The sequence below is a fragment of the Peromyscus californicus genome, unplaced genomic scaffold (assembly GCF_007827085.1).
Source record: "Peromyscus californicus insignis strain IS unplaced genomic scaffold, ASM782708v3 Scaffold_9__1_contigs__length_137607984, whole genome shotgun sequence".
Taxonomy (NCBI): domain Eukaryota; kingdom Metazoa; phylum Chordata; class Mammalia; order Rodentia; family Cricetidae; genus Peromyscus; species Peromyscus californicus.
Window position 1 is genome coordinate 129,679,598 of NW_026294617.1, and position 22,861 is coordinate 129,702,458.

At 46.2% G+C, this 22,861-nt stretch overlaps 1 protein-coding gene across 1 annotated transcript in view; it reads right to left on the bottom strand.

Annotated features, from left to right (window-relative positions):
* The window catches only part of Gipc2 (GIPC PDZ domain containing family member 2), a 74,945-nt gene that overhangs the window by 6,778 nt on the left and 45,306 nt on the right, over window positions 1–22,861 (bottom strand). Inside the window, exons 4-5 of the mRNA XM_052730992.1 lie at window positions 10,971–11,077; window positions 3,775–3,856 (exon numbers count right to left, since the gene is read on the bottom strand). Of these exons, the coding sequence (XP_052586952.1) occupies window positions 3,775–3,856; window positions 10,971–11,077 (189 nt within the window). The remainder of the gene's footprint in view (window positions 1–3,774; window positions 3,857–10,970; window positions 11,078–22,861) is intronic.

Sequence of the window (22,861 nt, forward strand, 5' to 3'; positions counted from 1 at the left end):
GGAGTTATATTGCCTTGCTTTCTATGTTTCTTGTTTTTCTGTGTTGAGAGGTGTCATCTGTGGGTTGTACATCTCATGCAGTTTTATCTGGGATCTTAGTGAGCAGCCTGCTCTTAAGGTTCAGTCCCAGCACCGCTCGGAGAGGAGAACACAAATTACTCAAAGAGCAACAACAGCAACCGAACAAGATACAGCAGTGCACTTAGATTAAGACCTTTACTATATCACCAGTTACCATAAAACAGACTGTGAGATGAGGTTAAAATTATTTAAGGTTAATGTAGGACAAAAATGAGGAAATAATAGGGTAGGGAGGAGGGGGGAGCCAGAAGAGCCCCAAGTAAGGAAACCAAGAATGAATGAGAATGTTATAAGGGGAAAGTTGAGGGAAAACTTTTATTAAAAAACAAAAAACAAAAGTCAAAAGGAAGTTAGCTAATAATAATAAAAAAATAATAAAATCAGAGAAATGATAGAAACATAAAGCTTTTAGAAATAAGATAAAGTAACAGTATACTGGAAGTATGATAAAAAGAAAAATAGAAAACAAAGAATAGGAAAATACATGGAATGTTAGTGTCTTCTCCTGGATCCTTTAAAACTGCAGTAAGTCAGGTGGCCCTAGGGGCCAGGGCAGCTGAACTTGTAGATTCTTGTCTCTCTTCGTTTGTGCCACTTCTATGCCTATGTGGGTCACATGGCAGCTGTTCCCAACTTGTTGTGGAATATTCCTTTATACTGTATAAAATATGTCACTCTGATTGGTTTAATAAAGAGCTTAATGGCCATTAGCTAGGCAGAAAGAGGGTAGGCAGGACTTCCGGGGACAGAGAGCTCTGGGAAGAAGAAAGGGAGAGTCACCAGCCAGATTCTGAGGAAGCAGGATGGACAGTACAGAGTAAAAGTAACTGAGCCACATAAAACAATGTCGATTAAAAGATATGGGTTAAGTTATAAGAACTAGTTAGGAACAAGCTTAAGCTAAGGCCAAGGTTTCATAATTAATAATAAGTCTCCGTGCAGTTTTCTGTGAGCTGGCAGCCCACAGAACACTCCTCCTGTACTAACTGCCTGCCCTCCAGTGGCTCCCTTGCATGTGAGGGGCTTCTGCTAACTACAGCTTTGCATTCTGTGGGGTGGACAGGGGCTGCTATGCTCCCCCAACCTCTCAGTTCATACACCATGGCTTTACTAATGTTCCAAATGAGGGAGCATCTCCCAAATGTGTTAGGAGTGAGAAAAGTAAACACAACTCTGTGTGGACAGACATGTCTCTGAACTTTTAAAAACCCTCTAAACCACAGGGCATGGTGGGGCACGCCTTTAAGCCCAGCACTCAGGAGGCAGAGGCAGGCGGATCCTGAGTTTGAGGCCAGCCTGGTCTCCAGAGCGAGTTCCGGGACAGCCAGAGCTATTACACAGAGAAGCCCTGTCTCGGAAAACTAAAAGAAAAAAATTTTTTAAAAAAATCTCTAAGCCTTAAACACCCTGAAGGGGAGGGGAGGCTGCCAGTGCCAAGTGTCTTGTTGGAGTCACAGAGTTCCCCATCCCTGTGGCAGCCCCAGGTGGCTCAGGGTTGATCAACCTTCCGGCATCAGGGTCAGGGCTCTTAGACTCCAAAGTCATTGTAGGATAATGAGGCCAGCTCCCAGACACTGGGCACGGGATCACATCTCCTATCACTTCACTGCCATCCTCCCAGTCTCTGTCTGAATACCTCTTCTGGCTGTATGTCATCCAGAGCTGTAGTAGATTGACTTGGGGCTCCCTGACCAGTAGAGCATGGGCCTACTGCTTGAAATGGATAGACGCAGCAGCGTGGGAGAAATCAGGCCACACTGTGCTGCAGGTAGCTGCTTAGAGCAAAGATCAAGCCCCTGCTGAGACTGAGAGGGCATTCCAGTGTGGATGAGGGGTGGCAAACCTGTCCCTCCCACTACAACTGCAAGATAAGTCTAGGGTCCTGACTAGTACTACCTCCATAACAGGAATTTAGCAGACGAGGCCTAGTTAAGTCACATGGTATGGGACTTCCCACCACACCCCTGAAAAGTTATGAGACACACACACACACACACACACACACACACACACATCAAAAGTAAAGAATGAAAATAAAAACCTTTACTCTGAGAATCTTGAGCCTCTTTCCTTCAGTTCCTCATCCTGAAATACACTGCAAGGTGGCCACCTCCCCTAACGCAGCCCCTCTCCAGACTTGCAGCCTGCACACCCCTCCCCAGCTCCTGGAACATTTTCTGAAGGGTAATTCTATGTCAGCTCCTTTCTGCTGAACCTGCCACTTCCATTTTTAATTTTTTGTAATTTCTAACACTGACTTGGGATTGTCCTTTATTCTCAGAGCCCAGAGTGGCTCAATTCTGAATAGCCACCCCTTAGAGTAGCGGCACCCAGCCACAGCCCTCTGAGACATGGGGAGTGGCACAATAGACCTCTTCCTCAAGTGTTGGGGGGTCACTGTCTCATCAATTGTGTCTGGGGCATGTGGGCTCCACGGCTTTTCCTGGGCCGCTTGCCTTACCTCAGGCACAAGGCGTCTGCTCCCTTCATCCCGCTCCCAGGAACCACCCAGCCTTAGCTCCACGCTGTTTCCTTTGTGCTGAGCCACCTTTCTGTGTACCCACGGGTCAGCTGCCCTGTCTGTCTCTCCCTGTGTGGATTTCCCACTCCTTCTCTCCTATAAGAGTCTGTTCTTTGTTATCCCAACTCCTCACTGCATAGAGGCAGCTGTTCATACACACATTGTCCATATTATCTCTGGAGGTGCGCGTCTAGCATTCTTTGGTTTGCATGTGAGTGTTGCGGCTGTACCATGTGTGTGCAGTGCCCTTGGAGGCCAGAAGAGGGCATCAGAACCCCTGGAACTGGAGCTGTAAGTGCTCGTGAGCTGCCGCAGGTGTGCTGGGAACTGGAATCCAGGAGAGAGTGCTTTTCGCTTCTGAGCCATCTCTCCAGCGCCCACATTTCCCCATTTTTGAAGTCAAGACCCATCTCTGGATTTTTCGGTTATAAAAACCATAAATTTCTCCCACTTTTTCCTCCTTAGTACAGTTGGAATTAAGGTTTTCTTGTTTTCATTTTGTTGTGCACTATTTGCTACTGGTAGAGTTTTAGTTGATAAAGCAAGAGCCTGACACATTCGTGGTAGCACAAGAAATAACAGGAAACACCCAGCAGCCCCACTGCCGACGAGTCACCCTTACTCATGAGTTCTGTGTCTTTTTCTTCCTATTTCAGGAATCCTATTAAATGGTGTACAACTTTAATATCATAATACATAATTTAACCAATAACCAGTGTAAATGTGGCCCATCAGATAAGAAAACTTTTCATATGCATCATTTAGCTATATATTTTCATGCATGAAACATGGTAAAGGTGGCATTATTCACAGTGTCTAGATTAAAAGTTACATTCTTGTTTGTTTGCTTTTTGATATAGGGTCTTTTTATTATGTAGCTCTGGCTATCCTGAAATACACTGTGTAGACCAGGGTGGCCTTGAACTCACAGAGATTCACCTGCCTCTGCCTCCATAGTGCTGGGATTAAAGGCGTGTTCCACCATGCCATGTTTAGCTAAAATTGTAAAAGTTAACTTAGCAGTAATACCCCCCAGCAAGAAACTTGGTAAATCACTATTCTTTACTATTTTTATGCTCTTTCGTACTCCAGAAATCCTTTTCATCTTGAAGAGTACAGTTGGCTATCGTCTATAAACAACACGGAAATTATCACTAACAGTGTGGCCTTACCCAAGTCAATATCTCGAATTCCCATGTACAGTTCGAGGAGATCGTCCACCTTTTCGATTGCCTTTGCTTTGGCTTCAGAGGGCTTTAAAAAGAAAACAAGATGTTGCATTTACACAATAAAGTCTCTTGACTGTCAGGGCACACCCAGCAGGAAATCTGGTCCATTAGCTGATTTTAGTGGACGTATCTGCAATATACCTTACAACCTTATAGCTAAATGCAAATCAATACAGTAAATATATAGCTGTAGTGTCAGCATTAAATATTATGGATTCAAGGAAGGAAGAGAGGAAGAAAAGGAGGGAGGGAGGGGAAAGGGAGGGGAGGGAGGGGAGGGAGGGGAGAGAGGGGGAGAAAGGAAGGGAAAGAGGAAAGGAGGGGGAGGGAGGAAGGGGGAGGAGGGAGGAGAGAGGGAGGGAGGAAGGAAGAGGAGAGAAGAGCCCAGTTCTCAGGTACTGAACTACCTAAATGGGAGAAAGATGTAACATCAGTTATTAGACAGGAGTTTTAAGGCATAAGAGGGACAGAAGCCAGAAGTCTTCAGAAGAAAGTGATTTAAGGACGGTGTTTCCAGGGATGCAGACCTGTCAGACACACGGGGGAGAGACACCGTGAGAAGACAGTAACACACATGGAAAGCCATGGAGTTTGTAAAGTCTGATAGAGGAGCGTATTACAGTCACTGTAAGAAGTCCATGGGCCTGGAGAATACTGTCAGAATACATGGCTAGGAGTTGGGGAGCATGGCCAGGAAAAAGTTGTATATCTCCAAACTCTGTGTGTGTGTGTGTGTGTGTGTGTCTGTCTGTCTGTCTGTGTCTGTGTGTCTGTGTGTATCTATGTGTCTGTGTGTGTGTCTATGTGTGTGTCTGTCTGTGTGTTTATGTGTACGTATGTCTATGTGTGTACCTGTGTCTGTATGTTTTGTGTGTCTGTGTGTGTGTTTCATGTATATGTACATGTGTGGCATGTTTGTGTGGATGTCATAGGCTGATACTAAGTACTCTCCTCAATTGCTCTCCTTATATTTTTTGAGACAGGGTCTGTCACTGAGCCTGGAGCTTGCTGACTCAGCTAGCAAGCCCCTGGGCACCTCCAGTGTCCACCTCCCCAGTGCTGGGATCACCAGTGTGTATGACTCTGTACATGAGAAGGAGTGAGGGTATGTGTGTTTATATAAGTGTGTATATGCAAATGAGTGAGCTTGTGTGCTGCATGTGTGTAATATCTGAGTGTGAATTTTAGGAGAGGGTGTGTATGTGATGTGTACATGTAGAAACAATGTGGGTGTATACATGTATGTGAATGTACAAATTTGTGTGTATGCGCAAGTATGTAGAATGTTTGTGTATAAAGTATGTGTATGAATGTGTGTATGAATGTGTGAGAATGTGTGTGTGCATTTGTGTATTGTGTGAGTGTGTGCTCAGACTTTCTGTGTCTATACATGAGTTTATGAGTACATATGTGGGGTGTATGGAGTGTGCATGTGTATACACTTGTATGCTGGTGAGATAAATGTATGCCATTTATCTGTGTATATGTGTGTGTGTCATCGTGTGAATATGTGAGCATTAGTATATGCAAGTGTGTGTGTGTGTGGAGTGTATGCATGTGAGTGAATGTGTAAAAGTTTATGTGAAGTATGAGTATACATGAGTGTGTCTGCAATTGAGTAGATATCAGTATTTCTGTGTGCACACGTGTGGAGTGTTTGTGTGTGTCAAGTGTGTGGACATGTGTGTATGTGTGGGTGTCTCTGTATAAGTATTGTGACTGTGTGTTTGAATGTTTAGTGTCATTGCCCGAATTTGTATGTGAGTGTAATTGTATGTGAGTACATGTGTGTATTTATAACTGTGTGGAATGTGTGAGTAATGTGTATATATGATGTCTGTGAATGTATGAAAGTATGTACAGAGTATGTGAGTTTGTGTGTAAGTATGCATATGTCAGTGTGAGTGTGTGTGCAGTGCATATGGTATGTGTAAGTTCATGTATGTGCACGTGGTTATGTATGTGGGTGAGGGTATATAAAGTGTATGTGTGTGCAAATATGTGAGAATATGTTAATGTGAGTGTACTGCCTTGCTGGGGCTCACAACCAAGGCTTATGCACTGTAGGCAAGCATCCTACCTGAGTGACACCCCAGCTAGGGCGCATCATCTATAAGAACTAAAACTTGTAAAGTAAATAACAAGACGGATTGCTCTCGATTCGTTGCAGTGTTTTGAGTTGTCTGTAAAGTTTCAGGCTACACCAAGTTTGATGGTCTGAATAAGAATGGTCCCATAGGCTCATAAATTTGAATGCTTGGGTTAGGAGGCGTGGTCTTGCTTGAAGAGGTGTGTCTCTGCGGGTGGGCTTTGAGGTTTCAAAAGCCCACACCATGTGCATGCCCCCCACTTCCTTGCCTCCTGCTTGTGGGTTGGACGTAAGCTCTCAATTACTTCTGCAGTGCCGTGCGTGCCTGCCCGGAGCCGTGCTCTCCACCATGATGGTCATGGACTCACCCTCTGAAATTCTAAGCCAAATGAACTCTTCCTTCTGTAAACGGCCTTGGCCATGGTTCTCTTCACAGCAGTAGAACAGTAACTAAGACATGAAGTAACTCAGATAGTCACCTGTTTCTACCCAGCCACAGTATAAACTGTGCTAACAAATGGCAACACTGCTCATATACAAATGCCACAGATCTCCAGCCACTGGTTTCCGGAACAGTTCTTGATCCATCACCTCCTTCTGTCCACATTCCGTTTGTTTGGGTCCTCATCCTTTCTTTCAGGCAGAGGCTTCCTAATTCTCTTCCCTGCATTTCCCTCCCAAATCCATCCTGCTCACCAGCACACCCCTGGAACCAGGGAGGCTTTCTAAAACACACAATTGATAGTGTTGCTGCCCGCACTATTTTAAAGGGATCCCCAGTCAACCGCGGGACCTTTGACATCCTCATCCCATCTCTTCCTCCAGCCTCAGCGTCACCCGCTCTCCAACCTCACGGGCAGCGTGCACTCTCTCTCCCCAAGCCCACGATTATTTCATAACTCATCCCCCACTTGCACGAACTCCGCCACTTCTTCTGCGGGGAACCGCTGGCTGGCCTCTTGTCTTCCCGGGTCCCTGACAGCCTCTTTGTGGCGGCACTGAGTGTCCGGAACTGTCCTTCGGCCCTGCACCCCTGGTTCTTAATGGCTTCTGTCAATGCCCGCCCTCTCTGAGGAAAAGGGTCTTTATTTGCTCTCATATCTCCAGCGCCCTGACTGTGCCAGGCTCGGCAAACACAATGAATAAAGAATGAGTTCTGGGAATGGAGCATCATCCTGGGCTCCCCGGGTTTGTGCCAGGTTCGAATAGAGATTGTTGACAATCTTGTAAGTTTAAATCCTTTGGAAACTCAGTTGCAGGCTATTTGTACCGATTTAATATTAGCATCAAACTAGCTTCTTTTCATTATGAGCTAGTTTTAATTGACCTATTTAATTAAGCAGACTACGCAAATGGATGGATTTTTAATGTTTGCATTTGAATAACTCTTTCCAGCACCCCAGACAGATTGCAGGCTCCCTTCTTCTCACTGCAGCACCTCATATACAACGGGTGCTTAACAGGCATGCACTGGTTGTGTTAACCATTGGAAAACGATGCTCATCCCACAGGGCATGGCGGTGCCCCACACACTGTATGTACTTCCTCCACACGATGGGTCCCGTCTGCTCATTTTTCCTCACAGCTGCCAACAGTGTGCTCCACTGCAGCTCCTGCCCACTAATTTGACATTCTCTTACAGATTCCTGTCTTCTGGGGAGGCGTGTTCACTGTTTCAAGGGACAGTGACCATCTTCAGCAATACACCAGGAGGTGGAAGGAGCAAAGGAAAAAGGAAAGGCTCGACCGTTAGATGTTCCTACCCTGCTGTTATGCAAAAGACTCATTGCAGCTCATTGTCAAAATGCTTTGGCTCTACTGCGTTCACAGCTGTATTTGCTGCTGTGCTAGCCAGTCTTAACCGTCAACTTGATGAGACATAGAATTACTATGGAAACACATCTCTGGGCATGTCTGGGAGGGAGGTTCCGGATTAGGTTAACTGGCAAAGGAAAACCAGCTCTAACCCTGGGCGCGGGGTACCATTCCTTGAGCTGAGGACCCAGACGGAATAAGAAGGAAAAAGTGACCTGAGTACCAGCATTCATGTCTCTTTGCCTCATAAGCAGCAGCTCAAGTTCCTGGCCACCATGCTTTCTCCAGCATGAGGGACTGAATTCCTGATTCACCGTCCTCCTCAAGGTTCCTCAAACACACAGCATCCTGAGTGACTCACACAGCCCCCAAAACGGCCTTTACCTAGTGGTTCTTTAACTATCCACTCTAAGGAACCAGCCCTTCACTGACACTGGACATTGTCATCCAACAAGCTCTAGGGACCACTTTGTAAACAGCCACCTACTGGTCACCTGACTCATCCTCTGTCCTGTGAACCTGGAGATCTGAGGGCAACATTCACACACAGATTGCGAGACCTAGGGTTTCTGAGGGAAACATTCACACACAGACTGGGGATCTGAGGGAAACATTGACACACAGACTGGGGATCTGAGGTAACATTCACACACAAACTGTGAGGCCTGGGGATCTGAGGTAACATTCACACACAGACTGGGGATCTGAGGATAACATTCACATACAAACTGTGAGGCCTGGAGATCTGAGGGAAACATTCACACACAGACTGGGGATCTGAGGGAAACATTCACACACAGACTGGGGATCTGAGATAACATTCACACACAGACTGGGGATCTGAGGGAAACATTCACACACAGACTGGGGATCTGAGGAAACATTCACACACAAACTGTGAGGCCTGGAGATCTGAGGGAAACATTCACACACAGACTGGGGATCTGAGGGAAACATTCACACACAGACTGGGGATCTGAGATAACATTCACACACAGACTGGGGATCTGAGGGAAACATTCACACACAGACTGTGAGGCCTGGAGATCTGAGATAACATTCACACACAGACTGGGGATCTGAGATAACATTCACACACAGACTGTGAGGCCTGGGGATCTGAGGAAACATTCACACACAGACTGGGGATCTGAGATAACATTCACACACAGACTGGGGATCTGAGATAACATTCACACACAGACTGGGGATCTGAGGAAATATTCACACACAGACTGTGAGGCCTGGAGATCTGAGGGAAACATTCACACACAGACTGGGGATCTGAGGTAACATTCACACACAGACTGGGGATCTGAGGAAACATTCACACACAGACTGGGGATCTGAGGGAACATTCACACACAGATTGGGGATCTGAGGTAACATTCACACACAGACTGGGGATCTGAGGAAACATTCACACACAGACTGGGGATCTGAGATAACATTCACACACAGACTGGGGATCTGAGGGAAACATTCACACACAGACTGGGGATCTGAGGTAAACATTCACACACAGACTGGGGATCTGAGGTAAACATTCACACACAGACTGGAGATCTGAGATAACATTCACACACAGACTGGGGATCTGAGGAAACATTCACACACAGACTGGGGATCTGAGGAAACATTCACACACAGACTGTGAGGCCTGGGGATCTGAGGGAACATTCACACACAGACTGGGGATCTGAGGAAACATTCACACACAGACTGGGGATCTGAGATAACATTCACTCACAGACTGTGAGGCCTGGGGATCTGAGGGAAACATTCACACATAAAGGCTGTGAGGGCCTGTGCCTGGGCTCTGCTCTCAGGAGCTGCGGCCTTGGATGCCTTCTCATCTCCTTCATCACCCACCATCCTCAGTGCGCTGGGTGGACCCGCCCCCGCCCCCGCCCCGCCCCCGCCCCCCGCCCCCGCCCCCGCCCCCCCCGCCCCCGCCCCGCCCCCGCCCCCGCCCCCGCCCCCGCCCCGCCCCCGCCCCCGCCCCCGCCCCCCGCCCCCGCCCATCCTGGTCACTGCCACCCACTCCCCTGCTGCTCTCTTGGTCACCTTTGCCCTCCATGTGTCTTCACCTTCTGGCACTTTCCACTCAGATACTGACCTTTACATTGACAATCAGTCAATAAGTGAAACCCTTGCTTCCCTCAACCTAAAATAAATCCATAATTAATTCACTGATGCTGCAAAAACTTGAGTTCCTTTGAGATTCTAGCCTAGGTGGCCAAGACTATGAACCAACAATAGATGAAACTAAACAAAATAAAGATATGAGCCCAGCAGTATTTGGTGCTTTGGGAAAGGCAGAGAACTGCACCTTGTGACAGATATTCCGAGAAGACGATGTAGGTGAGGTGACAGGACACAGGCAGAAACATGAAGAAGGAAGTGAGAGAGACCGGAAGGGGAGGTGGTGACAGCAGCCATAACACCCTGAGCACAGGGAACGCTGGGGGCTGGTGCAGAGGAGGGGAGCTGGGCTGAGCAGAGGGACTGGGGCAAGGCGGTGTAAATGAGGTCAGATTGGAAAGGTGGGGTCAGGCCACAGGCTTAGTAAGTCTGAGGTCTCAACTTTTATTCTCAGGGACCAGGAAGCCCCAGCCTCCCCAAACTTGCATCTCTAAAGGATAACCCTGGCTGCTGTTCCCAGCACAGAAGGAAAGAGGAAGATGAACAGGGAATGATCCAGCAGCCTCCAGGGTAGGACAAGGTGCCTGGAGTCTCAGTGCGTCCAGGGGAAGGCTGTTGGAGGCTGGTTTATTGCAGGCTGGATCCACAAAGTCTCCCTGGCGGGAGGAGCGTACAGCATGAAAGAGAAGAATCAGACATGACTAGAAAATATTTATCTTAGGAGACTGGACATCTCGGATATAATCTTTCGTTCTAACAGTCTTCATAAGTGCATGTCTCCTGACTCACTTTAAGTTTTTAGATACTTCAAATGTCCACAGACAAGTCCAGACAAGTGACCTGCAGGAGAGGGGGTTTCCCACGGACCACAGGCTCTCTTCCATGCTTTGAGGTATTTTCCTCTTAACAGCTCAGTGGTTTTCAGGAGGAGGAAATATTGCATGAGGAGGAAATGAATTCAGAGCATATGCTCTGCACCCAGCCAGCGCCTTTTACTCACTAGGGTTACTTCAGCTTTATTTCCAGCTCTAATACATGTGCATAGCTGTATATTTCCAGTCAGAATGGGAATTAAATGAACATAACATACCAGTTCTTCTACTGTGGCAGGACCTTTTGATCTCAGGCGAAGAGTTCCTCTTAAAGTACCAATTTTTTCTGTTGACGTCTTTCCAGCTTTTGACCTTGGTCCTATTTCTGTAAAAACATGTGAGTAGGAAAGGCATGAACTCAGAAAGAATTCCAACAGACTGTGTGAAAGTGGAGACATTTCCTTAAGGAAACAATATGTAGTTATGGCAGATTTGATAAAGAACTTGCCTTCTTACAGAATTACCTAAAACACACCAAGCCCACCTGGCCTCTGTTATTCTCATGGGTGTGTCTATGGGACAGTTGGATCAACAAAACAAAAGCATGCCGTGAGATGGGCTGGAAGCTTTAGGGAAGAAACAGTAGGATAAAGAGTTGGCTTTATTCTCAGAGCAAAAATGTGTGAGAGGCCAGACAGCAGCCTGGAAATCTCATCTGGCCTTCATCTCGGTCTTGAAGAAAAGAAAGAGAGGTCTGAGAAGGGCCAGAGCACTGGAACTTGACGCTTTGTAGACAAAACTCCACCAACACACGGACTGCCCTATGAGGCCTGTTATCAACTCCACTTTACAAATAAGGGAGGGAAAAATCAGTGCAGCTGAGATTCAAACCAAGTCTTGCCAGGCATGGTAGCTCCTGACTGATCTCAGCACTGGAAAGGCTGAGGCAGGGGGATTGCTAAAATCATCTCATATGATCCCAGACTCTTCCCTCTTTATTCAACCTCTGCAGCCCCACACCGACCAGAAGCTGGAAGAATAAATTCAAAGGTGACATATTGAAGGGTGAGGCCAGAAAGAAAAAACCTGGGGCAGTTCCAAAGAAGGAGCTCCCTCAACATGGTCACCAGGGGCCATCCAGAGGGGCCAGCCCTGTCCTGGGGCTGGCTCTGCCTGCACCTTATTTGTTCTTCTTTTGCAGTGAACGGAGTGGCTTTGCAAGGCACTAATCCTAAGCAGCAACACAACCCAGGGAGGGCAGGGAGGAGAACTGGGAGGGGTGTGCCCCATCTAGACCTCTCTTGTAACACATGCCCTGTGGGAACACGGGCCCTGCTTAGCCAGATTCACTGTTTGCCAGTGAAACTGGATATTCAGAGGCTTGTATCAATTTCCTGATTTTTTTTTCAGTTTAAACTATTATACCCAACCTTTTAAAAATAACACAGTGACAAAAATAAAAAGAAATCAGAGTCTAAGTAAGTACAGGCTATCAATCCATAACTTCTGCAAATGTGCCCAAGCCCCTTTGGCTGGGGCCTCTCTGCAGCTACAGCTTAAGGCCAGGTCCAGGGGCTCTACCACCGGGGAGACAGCTGGGCTTGCAGACAGTGAGACAGAACAGGCTGCTAGATGCAGCAGGTAGAGGGTTCTGTGCAAGCTGTAGAGGTACAGGCATCATAGGTGCACGTGGACGCATTCTTGATAAGAACTCTAGACGGGCCCCCATCTTCTGCTGGGTTTGTTTTCTTGCCGGGAATCCAGGGCAATGGGATTAAGAATCTTACACATTCATTTTCATCTGAATTTAGGGACAGAATCTCCAAAACACAAGTTTTCCTCTGAAAGTTACCATAGGATGAATAGACAGGCTCCCCGAAAGGAAGGAAGCCATAAATGGTGGTGAGCCCAAATGCTAGTCAGTGACTGAGCAGCTTTCCAGGTCACTGAAGCTGCCCCTTCCAGCTGACCGCCAGCACTGGCCTTGCCAATTACTACATGTCCCTGGGGAAGAAAGAATTCTCAGCTGCTCAGAGCACAGTTCCAAAGAGAGTGTCCAATGAGAAAGAATAGGTCACTCCGTCTTCAGCACTGGCCAGCAATGGGAGTGTGCCCAGCCAAGGGTCACATCCTAAAGCAGGAAAGTCAGGTGTTGTGGGACATTATTTTAACTGGGCAAAGATGTGTTACATTTGTCTGCACTGTGGAATATTACTTTAACTATGTGAAGGTGTGTTACATTTGTTTATGCTGTCTTTGTTAACTATGTAAAGATGTGTTACATTTGTTTATGCTGGGGATGTTATTTGAACTATGTGAAGGTTTGTTTCATTTGTTTCTGCTGCCTTTGTTAGCTATGTAGAGATGGATTGCATTTGTTTATGCTGTAGAATATTACTGTAACTATATAAAGGTATGTTACATTTGTTTCTGCTGCCTTTGTTAACTATGTAGAGATGTGTTACATTTGTTTATGCTGCATTTGTTTAATTATGTAAAGATGTGTTACTGTTTCACCTTGCCTGCCTAAGGCACCTGATTGGTCTAATGAAAAGCTGAATGTTAGGCAGGAGAGGGATAGGTGGGGCTGGCAGGCAGAGGGAATAAGTAGGAGAAATCTAAGCTGGGGGAGGAGAGAGCAAGGGAGAAAGGAAAGCACATGCCTAGAGCCAGAAGCCAGGCAGCTGCCAGGCAGAAGTGAGAAGCAGTGAAAGTAAGATATACAGAAAGAAAGGAAAGTAAAAAGCCCCAAAGCAAACTTAGATCAAGAGAAACAGATTAAAATACGAGCTAAGCTAAGGCTGAGCATTCAAAACTAATAATAATTCTGTGTCCTGAATGGGAACTGGTTGGTAGCCCAAAGAAAGCCTGCTACAGTCAGGCTTAGCTGAATGGTACCAACGAGTGAACAACACACACAAAGGCACACACCACACTAAAGTTTTACCACGTGCTAACAGAGCTCAAACCGTGCAGTGCACACATGCCCACATCACTCCACTTCATTTCACTAAAGACTAAGCAGCACACAAAGTACTCTGGGTAGGTGTCATAGTGACACCACCATCACTACAATGTCACCATGCCACCTGCCCAGCATACTTTGCCTTTAAAAAAAAATTTAGCGGAGCAGCAACAGCACACACCTTTAATCCCAGCACTCGGGAGGCAGAGCCAGGCGGATCTCTGTGAGTTCAAGGCCAGCCTGGTCTATAGAGAGAGATCCAGGACAGGCACCAAAACTACACAGAGAAACCCTGTCTCAAAAAACAAGCAAACAAACAAAAAAATTCCTCCAGAGTAGACAGTAAACTACTCCCTTAACACATTTATGTCTTATTCTAGTATTACATCCATGTGCCTAATTGCGTGCATATTAGCATCTGGTTCAACAAGTGTTGCTCAAAGCTTTGTGAACTTGATCTGGAAAATGAAACAGCTCCATACACTGCTGAACCAATAGTAAGTTTCTGGTGTTTACAAAGCTAAGGACCCAGATGCAGGACTGTGCACCTTCAGAAAGGTGTGATCAGCCTTCTGTGAATTCAGCTGGCCTCCGGGATAGACGGTTTTAATTGCCAAATTGACACAATCTCAGTCTCAGTGAGAGGTTGTCTCAGTCAGGTTGGCCCTGTACATGGCCTTGGGGTGCACTAACTGATGTAAGAACACCCACCCTAAAAGTCAGCAGCACCACTCCCTGAGTTTGCATCCTGGATTATAGAGAAAGTGAGCTGAGCCATAAGCATGCGCGAGTTCCTTCTTTCTGCTCTCAACTGTAGATGAGAGACGACTGTTTTCAGTTCCTGCCGCCATGACTGCCCTACTACGGTGGACTGTAGCCTGGAACTGTGAGCTAGAATAAATATTTTCTCCACTCTGCCAGGATATTTTATCATAGCAACAAAACAAGGCTCGGGTGAGTCTCCACTTTATCTTACTCTTTGCTGCAACACCAGAATCTAGAAGGGGAAGCTATGAAAGTAGCAGTGTGGATATTATTAATAAACTACCTTTAGAGCTACAGAAAATGAGCAAAAATACAGAAGTTTCCCCATATACTCCATGCCCACCCCATGATCAGCACCCCCACCAGAGCAGGAACATACCCTAACTGTCCTCATCACCCAGAGTTCATGGCTGATACCGAGGCTCACTTCTGGTGTTCTATTTGTCTGTGAAACTAATTAATGACATGCACCCATCACTGAGTATCATGCAGAATATTGTCACTGATCCAAATCTCCTTATCACAGAATTTATTTTTATTAATTTTTTTTTTGACAACCATCTTTTCCTTGGATCATGTCATATCCAAACTAACCACTTGGTGGCACTAAAGCAGAAGTTAAACATTAAACTCTGGTTTAGACCAGCCAGCCTCCAGATTGCCATCACCTAGGTTTTCCAAGATTAGAGGAGGTTTCAGGTAAACTTGTCCCCACAAGAAAACAGGCAGGGTGATCCTGCTCATTCAGGCTGAGGTGGTGGAGGAGAAGACAGGTTTAGTGTTGGGGGAATGTTTTAAAGATTCTGAATGTTGATAGTCTGGCCTAATTTGGGGTATAGCCTACCTAAGCATGTCTGGGCAGCCAGGTCAAGCCCTAAATCCATCAGTTCACAGAAATGGGTGGACACAAGACTTCTCTCCAGGATGAGTTAGGAGAAGATGTAGTTTAGACTGTAGACTATGGTGACCAGTCTTAACCTGTGAAATCACTGCACACATCCATAAGGGCTCCCAGGTCCACCCAGGTGCAGGCATACCCACCTCAGATATCACTCAGGATACAGAACACTCCAGCTTTTGCTGCTTCTGTAGTTGAACTTCCTATCACCAAGAGACAGCTGTGTTCCTCCCCAAGAGACAGCTGTGTTCCTTCCCAAACCTTCTCATGGCCGTTATATCTTTCACTCTAATTATGTGATTTAATTTTAAAGAGCATGAGCTGATGACGACATGGGGAGCTATAATTACTGTGAAAATGAGGTTGAGTCCTCTGGAAGAACTCCGTAAGAGTTGAAAGGACAGGGATGTGGGCAAGATGGCCCTGGAGATCAGGAAAAGTATTTTAACAACCATAGTTTCACATATCTGACTCTTTTTTTTTTTTTATGAAGGCGCTCACATGTGTTCATTAAGGTTGTGATTATATAGGAAAAATTTCTGGTTAGGAATGACAGTTATACTCCGGAGACAAAGATGGAAAGATCAGAAATTCAAGGCCAATCTTGGCTACATAGATATAGCTTAGGGCACTTGCCTGGCACACCTGAGACCCTGGGGCCAAGCGTGCCCAAGGAAGATGCAGGATGCTTAAGTTACAGAAGTCAGGAGGGAAGGCAGAATGGGATATCTTACAGGCACATAAGAAACCCAGAGAAGACCTAGAAACAGCTTTAAAGGGTTACATCACAGATGGCTGGAAGCCATGTTTGTAAAGGAGGTGAAAGAAAAAAAATCTATGTTTTGGTAACACAAAAGAAAGAAATTAATCTTTTGCAGTTCAAAACGGCAACATAGGAATTATTTTGATATTTCTCATATTAGATTTCAGTTGAAAATATGGGCTCATTTCATTCTCTGTCTCTCTGTCTCTGTCTGTCTGTCTGTCTCTCTCTATCTCTCTCTGTAACACAGATTCTCACTCAGTAGCTCAGGGCGGCCTGGAACCCATTATATAGCACAGGTTTGCTTCAAACTCCAGTGATCTTCTTGCCTCAACCTCTTGAGTACTGGAATTCAGATATGAGCCACCATGCCCAACTGATCTGGCGTTTCAGGTCATCTTGTGCGGACTTTCTACTGAGATATGCTTGTCTCCACCTTCTCACTTGGTTTCCAGTGTGGGTCCTAAGGTTTCATAGCTCACAGCTGTGTTCTAAAGGCTATGGCTAATGGTTTACCCTGTGGGACAATCACCCTTTGGCAAATCTGTGCTGTGATCCACAGGTGGTGGTTAAGAGCATGGACTTTAGACTCTAAACACCTCAGCTGGCATCCTCAGAGCTTCCACCTACAACTTGAGAGTGAAGTCCTTATCTGTAAGCAGGAGGCATCTACTGTGCTAAGCAGGCACCCGGGGGGCTGATGCAGGGGGACTGGGCCTGGCAGCCTACTCCTGTTAGCAGACTGTTGCTGCCGCCACCCAGTGACTTTTGAGAGAGAGAGAGAAATCTGCTTTTCACTCCTTCCAGAACAAAGCTGTTCACATTCTCTCAGAAAATGAAAAACCAAAACAAAAAACAACAACAAAGAAGCCAGGCAGTGGTTGCGCATGCCTTTAATCCCAGCACTCAGGAGGCAGAGGCAGGCGGATCTCTGTGAGTTTGAGACCAGCCTGGTGTACAGAGTGAGTTCCAGGACAGCCAGGGCTACACAGTGAAACCCTGTCTCAAGCAAAACAAAACAAAAAAGAGAAACATGCAAAGGTCCTTCTTCATAAGCTCAAAAAGTTGTCACTTTGAAAACCAAACACATAGATCTCTCTCTCTCTCTCTCTCTCTCTCTCTCTCTCTCTCTCTCTCTCTCTCTCTCTCTCTGTGTGTGTGTGTGTGTGTGTGTGTGTGTGTGTGTGTGTGTGTGTGTCAATGTCTCTGTGTATTAATCAGCATATATTTTACCCCTCTCTTAAATAAAGCTGTATAATGTCTCCCTTCAATTGAGAGTAACAGCAGATAACCCCACCCCACCCACCCCAGGACTCCACTCAGAGCCCTTAAAGTATACAGATTTAAGCAAAGCCCTCACGGGTACTCCATACTGGAGAGCCTCCAGTCTGTCTCCTTGATGGGAAGCCTTAAGAGGAAAGGGTCTAGCGGAGAGCCAGGGTGATGAATAGAATCCCAGGACTCTGGTCTCTGTCCCCTCCAACCCAGAAAGGGAAACACAGCTCTCCCCTACGTACCCTGTGGGGTTCTCAGCTGGCTCACCAAAGCCAAGCGTTCCTGTAGCTTCCATGTCTGCCGCAGAGCAGAGGGAGAAATGTGGAGGAGGATGGTTCTCTGACCTTGCAGGCAGGACCGTGCCAGTCTGGGCTGCAGACCCAGGGGTGCTTGCTGTCTCGGGATTCTCAGAACTGATCTAGTCTCTGGGACTGATCGTTACACGCCAAATTCCCTAGGAGCAGATCCACCATCCGTTTATTCCACAGGAAGAGAGAATGATTTTACACAGCACTGAAACCATCCCTCTGCATCAGCCTTTGAGTACTAAGAACTGCACACTGGTGTCACTTTATAGAGTTGTAAACACGACCTGGGGGGTTAACTCAAGTGCTCTCATTTGAAAGTCTATGTTCATTTTTTTCTTAAAAATTTACTTTTATTTTTAATTATATGGATATCTGACCGAGTGGGAAGGGTAAGTGCACATGAGAGCAGGTGGCTTCCGAGGCCAGAACAGGACACTGGATCCTCTGTAACTGGAGTTACAGGTGGTTGTGAGTGGCCTGATATGGGTGCTAGGAACTGAACTCTGGCCTTCTGGAAGAGCAGTAAGTGCTCTTAGCTGAGTCATCTCTCCAGCCCCCTCAAATCCATGTTCTCAACTGCAGCTATTGAGACCCAACAGGGCTCCTGTGCTTCACGTTCATGGGCCAGAGTCTTCCTTTAAAAATGACATCTAAGCAGGGACCCAGCCATCAAGAGTAAAGACGGCAAGACCACAGCCAACGGAGAGCAGGACAGAAGAGAAAGTGTTCCAGGCAAAGTCAAAGACACCAGAAGCAAGGAGAGGAGGTTTCAGAGTCTCTCCCAGCCGGGTGACTCGGCTCTTTCGCTCTCCAACTTCCTGGGAATGATTCATCTGAAATTTTCCTCCCACTGGATACCTAAGCCGCTTAGGATACTGGGCAGCAGACCAAAGGGCTGGGCATGAAGGGCGTTCCCTTAGGTTAAGGCTCTAATAGGGGGTTAGCAATCATGTCTGACGCATGTATATGTATGTGTTTTAGGCACACCATGCTTTTAGGGTTGGGTTTTTTTTTTTTTTTTCAATTAGTTGACAACTTTTTGGTTATTGATTTTTTTTTTTTAAGACATGGTCTCACATAGCCCAGACTGGCCTTGAACTTACTATGTAGTCAAAGGTAATCTTGAACTCCTGGTCCCCCTGCATTCACCTCCCACATAATGGGAGCACAGCTTGAAGTATTTCAACATCCTGGTTTATGTGCTACTGGGGACCAAACCCAAGGCTTTAGGCGTTTCTAGGCAAATACTCTACAACTGAGCTACATCCCAGCACCAGTTGGTTTTTCTTTCTTCTTTCTTCTTTTTCTCCTCTGGGAGTTGGGGGAGGGGTCATACTCACTATATAGATCAAGCTGGTCTCAAACTCAGAGACCTGCCTGCCTCTGCCTCCTGAATGCTGGGGTCAAAGGCATGCACCACCATACCTGACAAATTTTGTTTTTAATAAAGGTTTACAGCTTGCTTAAAAAGAATCTCTAGGGGCTGGAGAGATGGCTCAGTGGTTAAGGGCACTGGCTGCTCTTCCAGAGGACCCAGGTTCAATTCTCAGCAACCACATGGCGGCTCACAACTGTAACTACAGTCCCAGGAGATCTGACACCTTCACACCAATGCACATAAAATAAAGTTTTTTTAAAAAAATATTCTTATAGTTATGTTGCTTGGTCTGTTTGAGGGGCCCCTGGCAGTGGGATCAGAATCCATCCCTGGTGCATGAGCTGGCTTTTTGGAGCCAATTACCTATGGTGAGACGCCTTGCTTGGGGAGGGTCTTGGTCCTGCCTCAACTGAATGTACCAGGCTTTGCTAACTCCCCATGGGAGGCCTTACCCTTTCAGAGAAGGGGATAGAGGGTGGGGGAGGGGAGCGATGAGGGGAGGGGGAGGAGGGATGGGAGGAGGATCTGTGATTGTTATGTAAAATGAATTTTAAAAATTTCTTAAATTGAAAAAAGTCTCTATATTAGTAACTAGCTGGGTTTTACACTGAAAATACTTAGACCAATGTCACTTAGAATTCATGTCAAACATCTGCCACACCCCACAAAAGCCAACCCGGCCCTTCATTTGTCTTCCACAGAATAACTGTGACAAGTATCAAACCATGTCCAACCAGGTATTAGAAAGCCAGAATTAGTTCTACCACATTAAAACATGATTAGTGACCATGCCATTTTGTCCTTGTAAGCACTTTAAACCTTGAACAAAACAGTATGTGTGTCAAGAACAGATAAAACACAGTATGTGTCTAAAACTGAAGTCTTCCTGACTTTCCCTAGAGCTGCTCCGCACCGCAGACGCCCCTTTCTAACTTTTACATCATCTCCCACAGCGTTACTTTCTGCCTAGAGTCCCCACTGCAGTCCATAGCCCTAAGCACTGAACGTTTCCTCTCCGCTAATCTGCTAGATAAACACCTCCCACAGCCTCTCCTCTAGTCAGATACAGCAGCATTGGTCTTTCTGACACAACCCCCATAACGTCATTTTGTGTTGTTCTTAATCCCAGGACGATGGCTCACTGTCGGCCTCGAAGGGACCAGTGTGTTCCCCGCCTGGCTTTCAAGCTCCTCTGACACGGCTATAAGCAACTTTTTCAGGCTGACCCGCTACAGTTCCACAGGGCCTTGCCCTTCACTGTCACCCCCAGAAAACCTCCTGCTTTGGATCATGTCCTTCCCATCCTCCCAGGGCAAGTTCAAGTGCAATTTTCACAGAGGATCCTTCTGACCTAGTCCAACCTACTCCTATATCCCCTCTCATAATACCCAATACATGCCCAGTGTGTTCTAAATGTAACTCCGTAATTCCATACCTAAGAAATGCCAGGGCAGGGGCTGGAGAGAAAGTTCAGTGGTTAAAAGCACTGGCTGCTCTCTCAAGGACTTCGGTTTAGTTCCTAGCACCCGTATCTAACAACTCATCACCTTTAACTCCATTTCTTGGAGATATGACACCCTCTTCTGGTCTCTTCAGGCACCAGGCACAAACAGAAATGCAGACAAAATACTATGCATGTAAGTCTTTCTTAAAAGTGTAAAAAACAAACAAAAATAATTGCTGTGGAATAATTCCTGTTGTACACTATGAAGATTTGTCACTTGGATTGTTTTAATAAAAAGCTAAATGGCCACTAGCTAGGCAGGAGGTATAGGCAGGATAGCAAGACACAGAGAAGTCAGGGAAGAAGAAAGGCAGAGTCGCCAGACAGACAGAGAGGAAGCAGCATGGGCAGCACAGAGCAGAGGTAATAAAGCCATGAGACAGAAAGTAGATGGATAAAAATGGGTTAATTTAAGTTGTAAACACTAGTTAGTAACAAGCCTAAGCTATTGGCTGAGCTTTTATAATTAATAATAAGTCTCCATATTGTGAAATGCTATGGAATAATCTTTTTGTACACTGTGAAGATGTGCTCATCTCATTGGTCTAATAAAGAGCTAACTGGCCAACAGCTAGGCAGGAAGAGGTGAGGTAGGAGAGCCAGACTGAGAAAATGCTAGGAAAAAGAAGGGTAGAGTTGCCAGCCAGACGCAGAGGAAACAGGATGTGTAGAAGATGAAGTAATAAGCCATGAGCCACTTGGCAGCACGTAAATTAATAAACATGGTTTAATTTTTGTTTGTGTTTTTGTTGTTGTTGGCTTTTGGTGTTTTGTTTTGTTTTGTTTTGTTTTTGAGACAGGGTTTCTCTGTGTAGCTTTGGAGCCTGTCCTGGAACATGCTCTTTAGACCAGGCTGGCCTCAAACTCACAGAGATCCACCTGCCTCTGCCTCCCAAGTACTGGGATTAAAGGTGTGCCCCACCACCACCCAGCCAATATGGGTTAAAATTGTAAGAGCTACTTAGTAACAAGCTTAAGCTATTGGCTGAGCATTTATAATTTAATAATAAGTGTGGTTATTTGGGAGCTGGCAGGCAGGACAGAATATTCTCCTGACAAACTATTGTCAAAGTGGATCTGTCTTTGACCACCTACTAATACCACACATGCTCTGCATGTGCATGCATGAGCTCAAACACACACACACACACACACACACACACACACACACACACCAATCCCCAGCTGTAGGTTTCATGAGAAAACCCATCTGTCGTAGTTTTGTTTGGGTACACTTATTTCCATCCTAGGATCCAGAGGACTCAGGTTGTTCTGGCGATCATGGTCCCACCCTAAAGCCCCATGTCTAGTCAGCGTGTCTACTTTCAAGCCAAGCTAGGGTGAAGGAAGTCTCTTGTAAAATGGCCACTCTCAAGGTTCTAACACCCTGCATCCTCCGGTCAGATAGCCCAGGGCTTTCATGGGAAGTATCTGGTCCTTGACATTAGCAAGAGCCTGGCATAGCCATCTGTCTCATGGCATTCTCTTTGGGAAAGTTCCCATGCAGCCTTCCCACTCCTCCCTGCTCCATCACTCTCCTAGAACCCCTCTGATTATCAGTCAGCTCCTGAGTGAACTGTATGGTCCATATCTGCAATGCAGCAGCCTCTGAGCCTGCGTGCTATTCTGAAGCAGGAACACGTACTGTTAAACCTCCGAGTCAGCCAGATTCGTCTCTCCCTGCACTTCCACTCCACCCTCGTGACTCAATGAGTGATTAAACTACCCCAGGCCTCAGTTTACTCATCTGGAAAAGTCTCACCAGAACAGCATGAGGACTAACTTAGGTCATAGCAGTACTAGACCTACCAGCACTGGCTTCCAACTCTGTGACTACTCCAGTACTATTCCAAGTACTCCACACACATAATCCATGTGTAATTCAGAGATGCTATGGACTAGGAAGCAGATAAATCTGTGTTTTATAACACCAGTGGTCATGGAGCTAATAAGAATAAGGGGAAGCCAGGCGGTGGTGGCATACGCCTTTAATCCCAGCCCTCAGGAGGCAGAGCCAGGCAGATCTTTGTGAGTTTGAGGCCAGCCTGGGCTACCAAGTGAGTTCCAGGAAAGACGCAAAACTACACAGAGAAACCCTGTCTCGAAAAACCAAAAAAAAGAAAGAAAAGAATAAGGGTAAAGAGGCAAACACCAATGTTTTGGCTCAGAGTCCTTAACCTTCTCACTCGCCCTAAGGTTCTTCAATCACACGGCCAATAAATGCCTGCTATTACTGTTAGTGAGATTAGTAGATTCTTAGTGTGTTTGCCTCTTTATGCAAATGTAAACTCTTGAGGAGAGCAAATTGTGACC